Below are 18,584 nucleotides of genomic sequence, written 5' to 3'. Positions count from 1 at the left end.
TAGCCTTATTAGCAAATATGAGGTGCAAGCTAGTACTTATCTACAATGTTTGTGACCTTCAGGTACAGACTGTGTGTTATATGTACCAGTCTATATATGTGTTATCAGTGGGACAGCAGCAAATCACAGCACCATGACTGTCAACTCCTTCTCAACAAGTCTGCCCTTTACGTATGGAGTAGATATCTCTCATCAGGACACCTGCTGTGAATGTCTGCTCATGCACCCCTGACAAGATAGCCCATCACCCTCTCTCAACTTTCACCTCTGTAAGCCCGATCCATGCTGCCTGTGAAGTCCCAATTACCTATACCAGCTGGATTCATGCACTTGTCTATCCATGTTATATCCCACCTTATTTATCACTGGGTATCCCACTGTCCATCACACATCTGTGGCCTCCACTGTCTTCCTGGCCTTGTCCAACCCTCTACTCTTGTGTATTACCAAGCCATAGTACTGTATCTTATTCTTAGCTCACTGTATCCAGACATCACTGATCAGCAACTATGGTCTCTTCTCTTTCTAGGTGAACACATGACATCCTGATATGGGTACTCAAGGCTCACAGGCAGCACCTTTGGAAGAGAAGTGATGCTAATCAGCTTCTACTGGGACAAAGTGGTCCATGACATCAATGCTGTGAGTGGGAGGAATCACACAACACAGCAATGTTGGAAGTATGTCAGCAACACAATATGATAGACCTCTTAGAAGGCATGCAGCATAACTGCAGACAGGTCTGCAAATGAAGGAGAGAGTCACCTCCTACAGCAATCCTAATGGATGATGAGTCATCCTTATCATCTCTGTATGGAGACAATGTGGGCACAGGTATCATCACAAGAGGAGTGGACACAGAAGTTGGGGTGCTCAAACTGAATGCATTTCACAGAAAGGCTACATAGGTTATAACCATAACACATATGCTATACAGCACACCTGCACAGACTGACTCTGTAGAGAACACAATGACCACTTTATATGTGCCTCAAAGGTACATATGGTGTTCAGATGCAGTGAACAGCCTGCATATGTATATGTGTGCTATTTGTCTTCAAGTATCTACCTGCTATTTTTATACATGCCACTGGTCATCATATGTTTTAAAGCCAGTCACCCCCACCCTGTTGTTTCTTGTTATATGTAGTCAAAGCCAGACTATTGCTGTGGTTGACTAGGGCAACAGGTGGAGGACTGCACCTATGAAGAGTCTGATAATGACACACACAGATCAAGTCATAGTCTCAGGATATATTAACGTTGTTTGTCTCCCTCTTGGGGGGGTCCTACACTCATTCTTCAGTGTGACAGTGTGGGCTAACCAACAGCTGCTGTACAGGATGCACACTGTTAAGAGGAACTAACCTGAGACTTACAGCACTGCTACTGCTCTTTTTGGACCTACAGCAACAGCAGCAGCAGGCCACCACACTGCATCAGATGTTTGTACAACAACTATATGGCAGCCTAATGGGGGGTTCCTAGCACAGTCCAATGTCACAGCCAGACTCAGATACACACACAAATCTGAACACCAAACAACAGATGTACAAGACTACAGTATAGGTACAGGCCACAGTTACCCATGCCAAAATGGAGATGATCAGCATGATTTAAGGTTTCAGTGAGGATGTCACCCCTGGTGTCAGTGCCTCCAGGAGGCAATATAATCCACAGGCAATGCCATAATAGGTCTCTTGAGAGCTACAGTGACATGCATCAACAACATTTTACCTTCATGTGATGGAAAACAAATGCAACCATTGGTACCCCATCTATGAGTGTTGGCCATAGCTACAGCCAGGTCTGCATCTGCAGAACTGGGGTAGGGTGACCTCATCAGTGAAATCCTACAAGTCACATTCCACCAGTACTCTGGAGCCTGTAGTCCTGTTGCATCTGGGCAGGTGGGGCCACAGTATATTAGCATGTAGTGGTTTCCCCAACCAACTCTATGGATAAATTAATGTATGACAATGAAACCCTCCCTAGTGGCCCATGTCTTTATCTCTGTTAATGAGCAGCCCACCATCAAGATTGTGTAGACAGCCATATGCCCTTGTTAGCCTAAGTACTTGCACAAATGATGATGTCTGCGACCCTCACAAACTTTGTTCCTTTGTACTAGAAGTGTAAATGTCTGACACACAGTGTTACTCAATCAGCCCCTGAACAGCCCATCTATACCACTGTATGCATCATTTTGTTCTAAGTGACACTGTACTGCCACTATATACATTAGGGCCCACAGAAGTGGATTATACACTACCACATATACCAGAATATAAAGTACATGACATTGTCTGTGGGTGTGGTGTTGCCCCCATTGCTGTCTGTCACCACTGCTGGAAGACATTTGTGCTTGAGAGGGCCTGCTATTGTAGGTGTGGAAGTTCCTGGGTCTGATGGTTAGACTGCTTACTTAAGCAATATTATGCTCTGTAACATGTGGCTTACTACAAAGAGCCTGAAAGTTGTGACAGAGGCATACTGCAATACCCCCCCCCCCACATGTGTATAGGCAGCAGAACTCTGCTATCTGAAGGCAAACATTTATTCTACTATGTTTCTTGTTCAGCCACATTTTGTGAGTTTCATATGGGAGCCATCAACCAGGGGGTCCAGTGGATATCCTGCATCAACTGCAATATGATAAGGATATACAGGGAGGAAGACATTTTGTGCATACTATCTGTGGCTGTGGATTGGGGTGTTCCTGCATTCAGCTACTAACTGGCTCTGTGGATTACCCCTATACATGACATTGTGTCACTGATGATATGTTTACCATATGTGTAAATCATGGTACTGTGCATTAACAACAATTGCTGGATTGATAGTCTTTCCTGGTGATGTGTCAATGTCCATGGACATTGGATTAGACTTTTAATGCCAGATGTGTACAGTCTGTAGTTCTCAACTCTTCAGTGAGTCAGATGATCACATAGAAACTGTCCACAGTGGTAACTCTCTCCCCCATCCATGCTGGGGAAACAGATGTGCTCAATTTATAGAGGAACATTTGGAGTTTTCTACCGTCCAATAACTCTGATCGGCATTTGCTGAAAGGTTGTTGTAATTGCAATGGTATGTCCTACAAGCACCTTGATATCTACAGATAATGGAAGTCAGTGCATTCCTCCAGATCAAGCTTATGGGACACACAGGTCAGACAATACCAATATAATGTTTCAGTCCACGTGAAAATATCCCTGCAGCTACCAGTTCATCAGATATTATCCTGTGTCAGTACCATGTCACATTCCTGGGTGGCTACTAACTGCACTTACATTTATCAACTGCTCCAACACCTACTCCTGCTCTGGGCAGTTTTAACAGAAGAAACTCTACGTTTCACAGTACTTTTTGCCTTTATACACAGATGCAACTAGTTGTATGCATTTGAGCTTGATGACTATGAAGGACAACATACTTCCTGCAAACCTCCATTGCATCTTATTTTGGACTGATTAGACTGTGCTTTTTCATTTCAACATCATTCTATGTCATTGACATACCCCTGTTTCTGCACCATTAGCCTCATTGCTTTATAGCAGTGCCTGGTTCTTTGAATCATTACCTAGCTGTTTGCTCTCACTTCCAGGGCAATTACACATTATATACAATACAAATCAGTTATGAATACCAGCCCATGGATTATCCTTAAAGTTTACATTTGATAAGTAGTATTTTGACAGTTGTTACAAATGATGAACAGCATAAATGTGTCGCTCCATTACATTATAATGCACGAGTAGTATCCAGTGGTTAATACTGCATACTTGGTAAGGCACAGCCTGGGGACACCACTGAATTAGAAAACAAAATATTCTTGAGCTATTACTACAAAATGTAACTGATATCCCTTCAGTTATTACTGTACATTAGTATGCATGACTGATATGGTGTTACTGCAGTACGGTTTGGACCCCAGTCCCACAAGGCTGGTCTTGCCTGTCTGGATGAGTTAGGCCTGTACCTCCTCAGAATGGGGTTTATATATTAGCATTAAAGGAGGACTTAGCTACTACTTCTGTCTAGAAAAAGCTGACATTTTGAATAATCTCCAACCTTCATTTTTTAAGCAAGGTTCTGGAGAAGGTAGTTTACACACAGATGAATTTTTCTACATATAAAGGAATGATTTGTATTATCCATTCTAGTCTGGTTTTCATGTTAGATGCAGTACTAAAATGGCCCTAACAAACGTTTTTAATGATTTCCATATGACAAGGGACCACCACTGGTACTCTGACGTAGTCCTGCTCAATTTGTAATAGGCATTTGGTACAGTGCATTACTGGATACTTCTGGACTGAAAACGTATTCTGGCATTTCAGGTATGGTTCTGGGTTCTTCTGCCTCATGCCTTTCCAAACAGCCCTATAGAGTAGTGTCAGACATTAATTCTTCTGCTTTGTATCCAGCTACCTGTAGTGCTCCACAAGGTCCTATCTGTTATTGCCAAATGTGCATATACTTCCCTTTGAAGACATTAATCAAATGAAATGTCTCTCTTATTATTCCTATGCTGATTTCATGCAATCTATACATCTCCATCCTACAGGAATCTGGGTCGGGCATTAATCATTTAGCCATTGATTTGGGAGGTATTCATGACTGGATACTAGCCAGTGACTTGAAGTTCAATACTTGTAAGACAGTTGCCATGGAGACAAGGTGGAATCTGTGTTGAGAGTGCACAAGCTGGGTGTTGCTTTTTGTCAAAGAATTGCCACTTAAGGATCAGATGTCAACTGCTGTCAGATCTTCCTGTTTCCATCATAAGAACCCCACCCTAATTAAATACCTTATTGTTCTTGTAGCCTCCCAGGTGGACTATTGTAATGCACTCTATGTTGGGCTATCCGTCTGTATACGTGATGACTTGCAACTAGTTCAAAACTCCAAGGCATGATTACTTATGAGTATATTAAGATACCAGCATATTACACCATTCATGTGTTAACTACAGTGGCTTCCTGTTTTTCAAAAGATTATGTATAAAGTTCGGGTTATATTGTTCTTGGTACTGCATGACTTGGATTTCCTATATTTCTGGCACCTTCTGGGCTGATACCAGCCAGCTCTGTCATTGAACTTGGCCCTGAAAGGGTTACTGCTTCTTCCAGGGGCAAGTCCAAATCTGTGCCTCTGAAATATGTTATATTGCTGACTGAGGGAGTCTGAAAAATCAACACTTTTTAAATGCTCCCTTAAGACTTATCTATTTCTAGTATCTTATACTTGAACATGGTTGTTTTACCTCTGATGTGTCTTTTTGCCGTGTTTTAAACCTTTTGTAATTCTGTTTCTAATTTTTATTTTACTCCATTCTTGGACATTTGTAGCATTCATTTTATGTGCTTAACATTTTAATTGATTTGTAATCATGGTTAGTAATAAGAACATAAATAAAATTGAACTTGAAGTATTAATGTTTAAATGTGCATATAAACATAGTGGGGATTATTCAAGGAGAAATTAGATAAATATGTTTGAAATAGAAACCCAATATGAAAAGGTTATATGTATACTGTGATGTGAACCTTGTCTCGGTGAAATATCTCTTAGGAGTAAGCTCTGCTTTGTATCAGGGTTAGATATACAATCCTTTTCAACATGGTTATAGAATATGAGAAATATCAACAAAATGATACTGATGTAATTGAATAAATCATTGCTGAGACCTCCATAGAAAAGCGTGCCCATTTCTACAACATATCTGGTTAAAGGCAGAGACAGAACAAGCAAGTTAATGGGATAATAAAGATTGCTTTCAGGCTGTGACAATTCGCAAAATCATATTAGGATAGTGCAAGGGATTTCAGTACAGATGGAAAATGAGAGAGCAGAAAAAAAAACAGAATGAATACTCCAAATATCTCAAAGGCATACATATGATACAAGACAGTAGCATGTTTCAGAGATGAAAATGATTCACAACAAAGGAGACCGATATAAGGCAGGTTGAGGTACAACAGGGAGTAGCAAGAGGAACCATTTTGTTAATGTATAGGTGTCGAATAAACAGGAAGGGTAATAATGGAAAACATGCTAAAAACACTGAAAAGTAAATGTGACGGCAGCAGGCTACCCTATCATTTTAACAGATGAAAACAAAGATGTACAGCAGTGCTCCCTATTTAATTGTTGAATCTCAATATACTAAGCCCCAAAATATGAATAATTGACTGAAAACACAGGAGAACAGTGAGTGCTGAACATTGCTTTTCTCCCTTAAAGTTGTTTTTGCAGGGAGCAAGCTCCCCCAGCACCCCCTGATGTTGGAGTCAAGCCTTCCACATACCCTTGTACATACCATTTCCAAGATCACTATACCTTAGAGAAAAGGAAATATTATGAGTACTAGTATCAGCCATAGTATATGTAGGTCTGCATTTCCAGACACATTAATAAGTCCTGGTATTTCAAATGGTTACTGTATAAAAGCAGGAACTCTGCAATTTGCAGAATACATGAGCACTGATAAAGTGATTCTGGCATCCTATTCTTTTGGTGTAGATGTAGTTATGTCTGTAGGCTTAGAAGTGGTCAATATAACATTTTTTTTTCTTTTTTTTCCTTGCAGAACCTAGTCTATACTCTGCTCTGTGATGGCTGAACAAGGTGCAAAGTAAGTTATTTTTGCCAATTTAAATGTCAATTGTTTTTCCCCTTTGACAAGCTGTACCTTTTACTTTGGTTTCTTCAGGTTTTACTTCACACTGAAGTGTAATTTAAACCCTTACACCTTCAAAATGGCATAGCAAACTGCCTCATCTCTCTCTCTCTAAATTCCATATGACACATCTGTCTTCCTACCATCCATATCTAGTCCTTACAGACATGAGAAACCTCACCTCTCATTTCAAGAGTTGTAAGGGGCAATAGCTCTAAAACTAATGCCCCCTGAGTCACCCAATCTTTCAAACATTTCTTTATCTCTTTACCTTTGACTACCTCCCCAGGTATATCTGTATCTCATGCTCTGTTGTCGATTGGAATATTTATCTCCCCCCCCTTAATTATCAGACATTATGTCATCATCTCAGTCCCTGACTCATGCCCTACCAGTGATCACCTGCAATCTAACACCTTCGCCATGAGAATCCAATCCAAAGTTGCTTCACTGTCTGCTCGGCAACTGTAGGACTCTCCATTCCTTCTACCTACCCCAACATCTCCTCCAGCTCTGTAACAATTTCTGATTGTCCCTTTTATCTGTAAAATTTTTCATCCCTTCCACGTCCCCCACCACATCTGCAAGAGCATTCATTAAATCTAGATCCTGCCCTATTTGTAAGAATACTTATCCTTTCCAGGTCACCCTTTTTCCATTTCCTGTCTCAGCATCTGTAAGTTTACCCATTCCATCCAGTTCCTGACTTTCATTCTTTCCAGATCTTTCCCCACTGCCTGTATGGCTATATCTCCATTATTTGTAGATCCTGCCCCCCAATTGTAAAAATGTTAATTCCTTCAGCCTCCCATACCAGCATCAATAATAATCTCCATCCCATCTAACATTCAACTCAACATCTGCACAATCACATTTCCTTTCACTTCCTCTCTCAACATCTGTAAGAACCTCTGTTCCTTCAGCTTTTATATCACTACTTGCAAGAATCACCATTCCTTCCAGTTTGTGTCTCAGCATTTGACAAAAAGCTTCATGTTTTAGTGCTTTATACAGTATATACACGTATATCAATTTCTTCCACCAGCCACCTGTCAGTTAAGAGCATGCCCAGTCTTTCTACTTCCTTCTCCATACCTGGGACAGTTCCTGCCTGACATCTGAAATTAATTACAGTTCAGTTTCCAGCTCACACATCTGATAACTTCCAGTTCAGATGAAGCCTGGCTGACATCTATGATCACCTTTGACCTCAGATTATATCCTCACATATGCAGACACCACAAAGTCCCCCAAATCCCAACTCTTTGCAGATTACTTCATCAAATATGCAAGCACTGCATGCCCTTCCAAATCCCCATATATCTGCAAATTTCATCATCTTATCTGCTTGTACTGTGAGGTCCTCCACATTTCTAGCTATCTGCAGATTTCATCACACCTGCAAGCAGTGTAAACTCCTCCAAATCTCTGCAGATTACATCATTACATCTGCAGGCACTGTAAGTGCCTCCAAATCTCCAGCTATCAACATATTTCATCCTCATGTTGTAAGGTCATCTAAATTCCCAACTATCTGCATATTATATCATCACATTTGCAAGCACTGTAAGTGTATCCAGATCCCAATCTATCTGCAGATTTCATCCTCACATCTGTAATCACTATGCATAAGGTCCTCCAGATCCTCAACTATCTGCAGATTTCATCCTCAAATGTACTTATAATGTGAGGTCCTCTAAATCCCAAAATGTCAGCAGATTCCATTTTCATATCTGCATGTACATTGATGTCCTCCAAATCCCCAGTTATCTGAAAAATAAGTACTGCCTTCAATTTACAAGTGATAACTTAATGCCTGTTTCTCTAACTCCTGTCTAGTTCTTCAATCTATTTCAGTCTTCCCAAAATTTCATGATGAACTCTAAATGGATATCATATTCTTTCTGTTTCCCAAGTATTTGTAAATATCAGTTTTGTATTATCCATCCTAATACTAATGAGAATGTTCATTCACTTCTGTCCCCATCTGAGTACCTCAGGGTTCTCCAGCTCATGCCACCTGATTTTGTAGATGAGTTCTGTTAATCTGGAAGTTAGCACAGATTATTAAGCCTATATGTTGTTAACAAGCTGCTTCCTATAGTAGAGGGCTTGAGTCTCTCAACCTTCATTTGGCTACTGTGTGACCTTCAGCAGGTCACACCACACAGTGCTTTGGGGCAATTGGGAATTGTAATAAGTTTTCATCACAAATGACTAATGCTGAACAACTTACTAAGACAAGTTATCTTTTGTCCTTAAATACTGTGTCAGACCAATGGAATGCTCTCACATTCTGTTGGACATTTTTGTACTTTGGGATATCTGTATATGCACAATTGAATTGCAACAGTAATGACCGGCTGAAAAAACTCAAAGATAATATGCACTGGTTGTCTTTCCTTTGTCCCTTTTCAAAGAACTTTCTACAAATTTTCTCACGTCTGATACACAAATCCAAGTTTTACTAGGCCACGTTTAGAAAAAAATAACAAGAATAGATGCAGTAAATAAGGATAAACAGTAAAAGTTTAAATGCAACAGAAACTTTGACTATGTGCCAAACCAGGAGAAAGTGTAGTCTGCATGTACTTTTTGCAACACATTCAGAATGCTTATTTAATGCTTAGTCCTGTAAAGCCCCCATAGTTTAAAACTGAAAGATTACTTCTTTAACACATCTTTTTCAGATATGGCCCAGAATAGACTTGTACTTTTTCTAATATTCCTATGCCAAAAAATATTGGTTTTCTGTTTGTGTAATTACATAGAAAATTTCAGTGGGAAAGCCAGTTGTGTAGGAAAATAAGGCGAAGTTACAGCTGCAACACAATTCATTTATGTCAGTAGATGTGGTATAGGAAAACAGATGATCTGTCCAGTGATCAAAAGGAGTTTACTCTTCTATAATACCATATCATGTTCATAAATATAAAAATAGGAGGAACCCAGGATGAAACCTTGATGGACACTTAACGTTTGCTGATGCAAATAGTCCAGTAGTCTCACTATATGCAACTGTTTAGATATATAGGATGTGATACCATGACAATTAATGCCATCCAAGCTAATATCTGCTATTTCTTCACAAGGAGATAATGATTCATGGAATTAAAGGATACCAGTAACTCTACTGCTCCTCCTACTTACTATAACCAGGCCCACAGACCCAAACATGCAATGCAAAAACAAGTTGAATATTCATAGAACAGGTACCAAAACGCTGCAGTCTGCTGAGGCATCCTGTGACTTAGGACAGAGACAGCAGAGGTGTACTACATGGCAAACCAGTCAGTTAATATGTCTGTGGCAAATGTGTAGATCAAAGAAACACAGCTGGAATTAGTTCAAGTAGAACACCAAATCAAACAGATATAAAAAATAATATAGGGTAGTAAAATGAGGTGTGTCTTCATCAGTGATTATAAAAAAATGTCTGAAACAGCATGCCAGAAAATATCATAGTTTGGCATCCATAGTTTCATAGTAAGTAATCAAATATAGGTCCTTCAGCTCACAGGAAGCCTGAATACTGTTAGTCTACATGCTTTACCATTTAAATATCTGGTTATGCTCTGAATTCATCAGACCTGACCAGTCTTACTGTACTGGCAATTTATTATAAACTCTTGCAAGGATATGAGATATAAATCTATCCCTGTCTTCTTTTATCAATATATATTTTAACAGATGATTATCAGGCCTTGTGCTAACTCTCTGAACTTTGTAGTCTAGACTTAACAAATTAAAGGAAATTGGATGTGATGGTGCATTAGAAGACTGAACTTAGCCTTGTCCCAAATAATTGACTTCAGGCTGAAAATATTACCAATGTTTTAATATATTTCCAAAATGTAATACCTTATTAATTTATTAAATTGTTAACTAAGAAAGTCCACCAGGCATATGCGCATCTTTTCAACTGACAGCTGGGGAGTTCAGTCAAGTTCGATGACATGCTTAACCTAAAACAGTCTACAAGTGGAAACCACAAACACTTATCTATCTGTTAAGAAGCCTTAAAACTGGAATTATGTTCCCTACTGACATAACTGTAAGCTGTCCCTGAATCAAGTTTACTAACCCCAAGTATTTTTTACAGTAGTGGATATGTTATGTTCAAAGGTGATATTGTTTTGGCATTTTTACCAATTCTGTTATTTATGTAAATTTTTTAAGTGTATTTTTCTAACTGGATAGTGTAGATTTTCAGCAGAGGCCAGGAGAGAAAAATCTAATACCTTAAAACATTTTATGGATAAGCAGCTAGAAATATACAGAATAAAAAGCAGCAGTTACAACAGTATCAAGTAAGGACTTTATAAGATTTAAGATAATTTACACCAATATATTACATGTGTTTACAGCAATTATAGTGATCATTCTTTAATAAGCACAGCTAGTTAATTACGCCAACCGTAAAACAGCGTTCTAAAATATTCACGCGATCCACTTATTAACTGGTTGACATAAAAATACCTGAGATTTGCATGTGTGCTTGGGTCAAGGGTCAAGAAGGTGGCTTTGGACAGCTGTTTAAAAACCTGTGTTTTAGGAATGATGAAGGGCTGAGTGAGGTAGTTCCAAAGCTTTAAAAACACAGATTGCAAGTACAGAGCTCAAAGAAGGAAAGTGAAGTAATAAGTTTTGAATATTCATTTTTTAGAAGTTATTTATCAAACTATAACTCACTGATTTTTTTCTTACGTAGTGACATTATTGGGTTTGAGTTGTAGCTGGCTGCAAAACGTAAATACTGCTGTGTTAAAGGCTTGCTCCACTCTTGTAACTACAGAAAAGTTTAGATTGGTAAAAATGGAGGATTCGTGAAAGAGGCTGAGAAGTAACACTGATACATCAGTAGCTGGATATGTATAGAGTCAGTAAAAGAATATAAAGACAAAACAGTGTAAGAAGCTTCTCTGTGTGGAAGATTTTCAGTCCATATATTTCTAGTTAATCACTGTATATTAATCAGATCAGGCAATAGTATTAGAAGTAGCAAACTTAAACTCGTCTTAAGTCAAAACAAAACAAAAAATAATAATAGAAAATATATAATTGTACAGCATTACAAAGTATTCAAAAGTAATCCAAGCAAGGGAGCCCGCAGAATTTTTTGCAGGGGAGTGCAAACCTGGAGCACTGCCCCAACCCTGCCCCTTCAAAGCACAACCCCCAACCCCGCCTCCTTCACCACCACCCCCCCACACAAAGTCATTCCAGTATCCCATTAATTGGCTATTTCTCTCCAGTTGCCATAAACACTGTTCAAAACTCTCAGTGTTCATATTGTTTTATGCTTTACTTCTACAATGATTACAGAATGATATTTGGTTTTAATTTACAACTTTTATTTCAAAGTTTAGGGCCTCAGGGCCAATAGCCTAGTAACATCCTATTTTATAGCACAAACACTAATAGTCATTTGCTAAACTTAAACAAAGCAATAGTCTTACACTGAAAATAGACATAGCATTAAAACTTCTCTACCTTTGAAACTCGCTTTCACTGAAACAGCATTGAAACCTACATTCAAAGAAAATGCATCTGGCCAGTGGTAGGTTAAGTTTACCTTTGGACTGTTTTCAAATCATAGGCCCCTTGCACATATTTCAGAACCATGCATAACTGCTTTGATTCACCTTCCTGATTGTATTAAATATATAATGATTTATATCCCTTGTTAATAATTGAATTATATCCCTGCCGCTCTTTAAACAAAGGCTCAAGAAACATCTCAAGACACACTGGTTATGCCCCTATTGCAACCCTGACTAATTCTCTGCTTTCTCTACTGCTACTTCTATACTATCTCCTCTCTCCAGTCATTACTTCTATACCCCGCTGGAAGCAGTAACTATCACTAGTAAATTAAATAACTTAAGACATGAATGCAAATTTGAATGTTCCTTATATTACCACAGATATCATACTATAAAGTGACTTACCCTATCCTGTTAGATTAGAGGTAACCAATGTAATTTTCCTCACGTTAATACTCATTATGTAATATTTTAACATCCTTTCTTTGTATAATACTGCATGACATATTTGTGTGTTACTATATTGCTGTTTTACTATTGGAGCTTTTCTCTCCGGGCCTCTGCTGAAAATGTAAATATATCCAGCTGGACTAGCTCGGTTAACAAATGTAAAATAAATCAAATAAATACAGCACCACTTAGAGAGTGTGTTTTATAGTTATGAACATTTTTTCCAGTAAGCAATGAAATAAAACATATGAACCAATAATGACAAATTGCCCAATTCAGAACATTTCAACCATAAAAGGCCACTTAAACATATATCATTACAATCCACCAATATCAGTCAATATACACAATCTCTGCAGAAGTAAAAGTCATCTGAATAATTTCACATTAAACAGATCTGAAACTAATGGAAAGGTTGTTGCTAGAAAACAGCTTTATATTTCAGTGTTTCATCTACAAATTCAGTGCCCTTAAACAATAAATTGCCTATGTTACATTTAAAAAAATGCTAAGCTTGTATATTGCAACAGGAATAAGTGGCAAGCGGAAACACAGGTTCATAGTTACTCAGTATCTCATTCAAAGGAGGACATACTCAGGACTGCAGCACTCCACCCCCTTAAACTACAAATCTACATGCAGTTGGAGTAGAACCTACAGCCCTCTACATCAAGATGCAAGTATGCTACCTGCTGTGCTACTAAGACTGTTCTGAAATTCTATACCACAATAGTGATAACATTTGCTAAACAAAACAGTTGCACATTTTAAGTAGACTTAGCATGAGCAGTAGTAAACTTTTCTTCTCTTGAAGCTCACAATTCCTTGAAAATAAATTCCACCTGCTAACTCTAAATAGGGCATTTCACTCTCTCTCACACACACATGCCTCAGCCTCTGTGAAATTCTGTACAGTTGAGCGGTATGACACACACATACATCCCCCAACCTCCTTATAAAGTGGATAGAACAAAATTGTTTGCATTAGTGTGCATTTTCTGAGGATATGAAGTGTAAAACTCAACTTCAGTCGTCAATGATTTGCCAGAAAAAAAGCACAGTTTTATTAGAAACAATCTGAGAATATGAGGCAAAAATCTGGATAATTGTGAGGTACGACCTCCCATACACCCCTCCCTACCTCTTACAAACACACACACACACCCTTAGTAAATGGAATCACTGCATAGAGATTAATCCACACACATGCCCCTTAGTAAATGGAATCTCTCATACAGATTAATCCAAACACAATGGACCTTAGAAAAACGGAGCACTTCTGCCTGCACATAAACTAACACAGCAGTGCATAAACCAACCCAGCATAAGCCTGCATAGAGATTAACACACACACCTTAGTAAACGCAGTCTGCATGGAGATGAATCCAAAAACAGAGCACTTCTGCCTGCATATAAACTAAAACAGCACAGCACAAGCCAAGACTGGGCATTGACAACAGCTTGTTCCTTAGTTCTTCATGTTTACAATAACACGTTGCTTACATAAAGGGCTGTAAATATGTAAGTAGGGCTGTTAAAGCCTGTTAAATATAAGAAAAACACACTTCATCTACATTAAATGGAGCAAGAAAAAGATTACATTATTTCATAATTATTCCGAAGTAATAAGGATATGAGTAGCGATCAGAAAACGGTGACGGTCTTTGCATCATTCTGCAAAAGGAAACTTCCCAACAATCACAAAACCATATATTCAGCATTTCGGACTAAATATGAGCATTGCTGTGACATATCCATATGTCAGCAAGAATCTGTTACAGACTAAAATTAAAAAGTAAACTTTCCCCTACATTTTAAGTTGGTACTGACTGTCAATATCAAACACTGCTTTACTCTAAGTTTCTCTCCACAAGTCGTGACACTCAACCCTACGCCATCTTGATGCTGTCCCCATAGCAACATAAATTAAGAACAGGAGCTTCAGACATTTTAGTCTATGTTTTTGAAGGTAGTACGAGCATAGCTCTCAACCTTCCATCTCCAAAATGAGGAACATTAGCCATCATAATGTGGAACACAAACTAATAGCTTACTAACAACTTCAGCTAGGAAGGACATAGGATGGTTAAATATGCTGTTTTTACTTATAAACAAGATATTTTAATTAATATGATTTATTTCTTTTTACAATGGGTATCAGCTAAAAGAATTGCTAACACTGAATGTGTAACAAACACTTTTCGGTGTGGAAATTTGAGGATCATGAATGTTTTAAGACCCCACACCACATAAGGTACATTCCTCGTGATGAGTACAAGTTTGGAGTGACAAACATCGATCAAACATTCGTGCATGTAAAACATTCAGGTGACACATGCGAATTTCGTATGGCCTGTTAACTGTTCATAAATACCAGTTTTAAGTATAGTGTATATATAAACAAAACGGAGCCTTTGCTGTATACAAATAAACGAAATGGAGCACTTCTCTGACAGAAAAACTGAGCCTCTGATGTATATAAATAAACAAAACAAAGCACTTCTCTGGAAGAAAAATCCTTACCTCAGCCAGTCAGCCTGCATATAAACAAAAACAGCAGTGCATAAATGGATCACTGTGACTCTGGCAACCTTCGCGCACTTTTGTGTTTGAATTTACGTTAGCGTGCAATGCACGCATGGGGCCTTTAGGTCTTACAGCTGTAAGGGGGGGGCAGGCTCCCTCCCCCTCACCTAGCTCTATGGTTCTGGTGCCTATGGATGCAAAGGGCATTCTTAAAGAGGAACGCCCTTTAAAAAAAAAAACTTTTTTTTTTTTAAATTAAAATAAAATGAATTTCTCGATTTCTCGGCCAGCCAGTTCCAGGGGGGTGCAATTGCACCCCCTTGCACCTGCCTGCGGGCGCCCTTGAATCCAAGCAAGGCAGGCAGTCTGTTTCCAGTTGAAAATCCTTTATTAAGTCACAGACAATACAAAGACAAAATACAAAAACAATAAAGGATTTTAACTGGAAACAGACTGCCTGCCTTGCTTGGATTACTTTCGAATACTTAGTAATGCTGTACAATTATATATTTTCTATTATTATTTTTTGTTTTGTTTTGAATTAAGATGAGTTTAAGTTCACTACTTCTACTACTATTGTCTGATCTGATTAATATACAGTGATTAGCTAGAAATATACGGACTGAAAATCTTCCACACAGAGAAGTTTCTTACACTGTTTTGTTTTTGGACCCACTACACTTTAGTGGGTTGTTTTGAGACTTCGGGGATACCACGGAGATTACTTGTTTTTTAAAAGAATATAAAGACTACATTTTAATGCAGAGTTTGTAGTGACTTCTAATAGTTTGCTTGACTTGACACCTTCTATAGGAACCAGTCCAAAGTGTAGATCTTCAATTGGCCAGTGTCAGCCTTGTAGGAGAATTATATTTTATCTTTCATAGGTTCATGGATTGTTACTAGGCTAATGAGCCAGGGGCCCTTCTAAGCCTAGCCAAGTCTTCCTAAAAGAATAATGACATCCTGTATCCAAATAGGACATTGAGGGCTATCTATTTATAAGCTAGTTCTGTCCATAAGGGACATGGGTGCCAGGCCCAGTGTACATTTCCTATTCCCCATCCACTGGTCTAGGTTGTGCTTAAATTGGCTAATAGACAAACTGAGCTTCACATGGATGGGAAGCCTATTCCATAGGATGGGCAGTCTCTGGGACACATATCTGACTATCCCCCATATTCTATTTAAGTCACAGACAAAATTCAGGTCCCTAGACCTTGTATTTCTGGTACTGTTTGACTTACAAATATGCAGGAGATTTATTAGTGTGGGTTTTGTGGATGCCTTGTAAACCAGACATAGATCACCCCTCAGCAATCTATAGGAGACTGAGTAGAGAGTGAAATGGCTTTAAGGTATTCTGTGTAAGGCAGGTTTGTTACAGCTTGTACTGTTTTTGTATGGAACCTCTGAGGTCATCCTAGTTGCTGCATATACCCAATCAGGTACATAATGAAGGAAGCATTGTACTGTAAGATTTCTCTGATGATGGCAGAGTACAGTGGGATAATGACCTTTTTGGGTCAAGATTCCATGCCCTTACTTATAAGTTGCGCTATATAGAAGGATTTCCTCACCACTGTGGCCACACGGTGGTCAGATGTAAGGCCACAGTCTACATGCATACCCAGATCCCTAATCACTGAGTTGACTCTTAGAGGTGTATTATCAACTTGGAAATTAGCCAAGATGGTTGACTTCCCAAAGGATACAATTATGCATTTCTTAGCATTCAGTTTAAGACCATGGCTATGTCAACATTTGTAAGTCAGAGATAGGCCTTCTTGAAAAATGCTAGTGTCTGCTGGGGAGTCATTGATAACCCCCATCTTGCAATCATCTGCAAACTTAGTCAGCCATAAACCTTCACTGTTTGCTTCTACTTCAGGGAAATAGATGCCAAAAGAGAGTGGGCCCAGTACCTAGACCTGAGGACACTCCATTAGTTAGGTGGCCTCACCTACATTGACCTCCTGGGTCCTATCAGCAAGCCACTTGGCTATCCAGTAGGTGATGCAGATGTAACAAAAAGCTATTTATTAAAACATGTATACAGATAAAACCAACAGTATAAATATGAAATCAGCAATGCAGATGTAACAAAAAGCTGTTTATTAAAACAGTAGGTGATAAAAGGGTTTATACTTAATTTAGTGACATTGTCTATAATGGCTGAGTGGGATATTGTATCAAATACCATGGCCAGGTAAAGGTAAGCTGTGTCTTGCCCTCATCCATTGCTTTGGTGACCCTCTGAATGAAGTCTGCCAGATTTAATAGGCATGACTTTCCTTTAACAAAGCTGAACTGTGTGGGTCCAGTGTTTGCAGGTTACCAATGTCCTCATTTATCATGTCCCTGATGATTTTTTTCAATGGCCTTACATATACGGCTGGTCAGACTTATGGGCCTGTAGTTATCCAGAATTGCGTTTGAACCACCTTTGTGTAGGAGAATGACTTTACCCATCTTAAATTCATTGGGCACAAAAACCCGACTGTAGAATCCAGTTGAAAACTGATTCAAATGGACCACAGAGGTCATGTTTCATGCTATATAATAAGCATCCTGGGATGTTATCAGGGTCCATCAATGGAGTGTTTTTAACCTTGGAAAGTGCATTGAAGACCTGCTCCTTAGTAATAGTTGGGGAGATTGTGGTATGCAGTATTTCCTTTGGACTATTGGGGGGGGAGTAGGAGGAGAAATTTGAGTTGAATGTGTCATCTAAAAGGTGAGCAATGCCATTTACAATAACTTCTGTGAATTGTTGCATATTTCCCTTGGGGTTATGGACTTAACTGTAGGAAGCTTTGTGGTTGCCCTTTGCCTGAGAAGCTATTTTTTTCTTCAAAATTACTCTTTGAAGTATTAATGAACCCTCTTAGCTGCCTGTTTAGATTGGTCAGGGTTTTTTAGTATGTTGGGCAGTGTTCCTCCTATGCTTGGCCAAGATTTTTTTCTTTTGTGGTATAACTGATTGATATTGTGATTCCACCAGGGTAGCTTGTATCTTATTCTTAATACAGATGGCACAGCCTGCTCTATACAGCTATCAATATGGCTCTACAGGAATTTTGTAAATAGCTCAGTATATGCTTTAATGTTTGCTGGGTTTGGGGGTGCTTGGAATTTAGCCAAGATTTTGCTTAATAGAGAGAGGTCAGCTTTGGAATAGTTCCTAAAGGTTTTTGGTTTCACTGGGACCCTGGATTTAATTTTTATTTCAAGCAATACTGCCTTCTGGTCAGATCTGATAAGCAAGGACATTACATTTGGTGAGCAACATCGTTCCCTCATGTTTGTGAGTACAAGGTCTTGGATGTTTGTACATCTGGTAGAGGAATAGCCCATCTGTTCCAGGATGTTGGTAT

General features: G+C 38.8%; 1 protein-coding gene across 5 annotated transcripts in view; it reads left to right on the top strand.

Moving 5' to 3' along the window:
- ARR3 (arrestin 3) overlaps window positions 1-18,584 on the top strand; it is a 535,442-nt gene that overhangs the window by 147,375 nt on the left and 369,483 nt on the right. For all 5 annotated transcript variants that reach the window (XM_044057442.1, XM_044057444.1, XM_044057443.1 and 2 more), the window contains exon 2: window positions 6,596-6,640. In XM_044057442.1, coding sequence (XP_043913377.1) covers window positions 6,621-6,640 — 20 coding nt within the window. In that variant the 5' untranslated portion in view covers window positions 6,596-6,620. The remainder of the gene's footprint in view (window positions 1-6,595; window positions 6,641-18,584) is intronic.

The sequence above is a fragment of the Protopterus annectens genome, chromosome 15.part0 (genome assembly GCF_019279795.1).
Source record: "Protopterus annectens isolate FY-2018-M chromosome 15.part0, PAN1.0, whole genome shotgun sequence".
Lineage (NCBI taxonomy): Eukaryota > Metazoa > Chordata > Ceratodontiformes > Protopteridae > Protopterus > Protopterus annectens.
The sequence above is the reverse complement of the archived record's forward strand: the minus strand, read 5'-3'. Positions and strand labels throughout refer to the sequence as shown.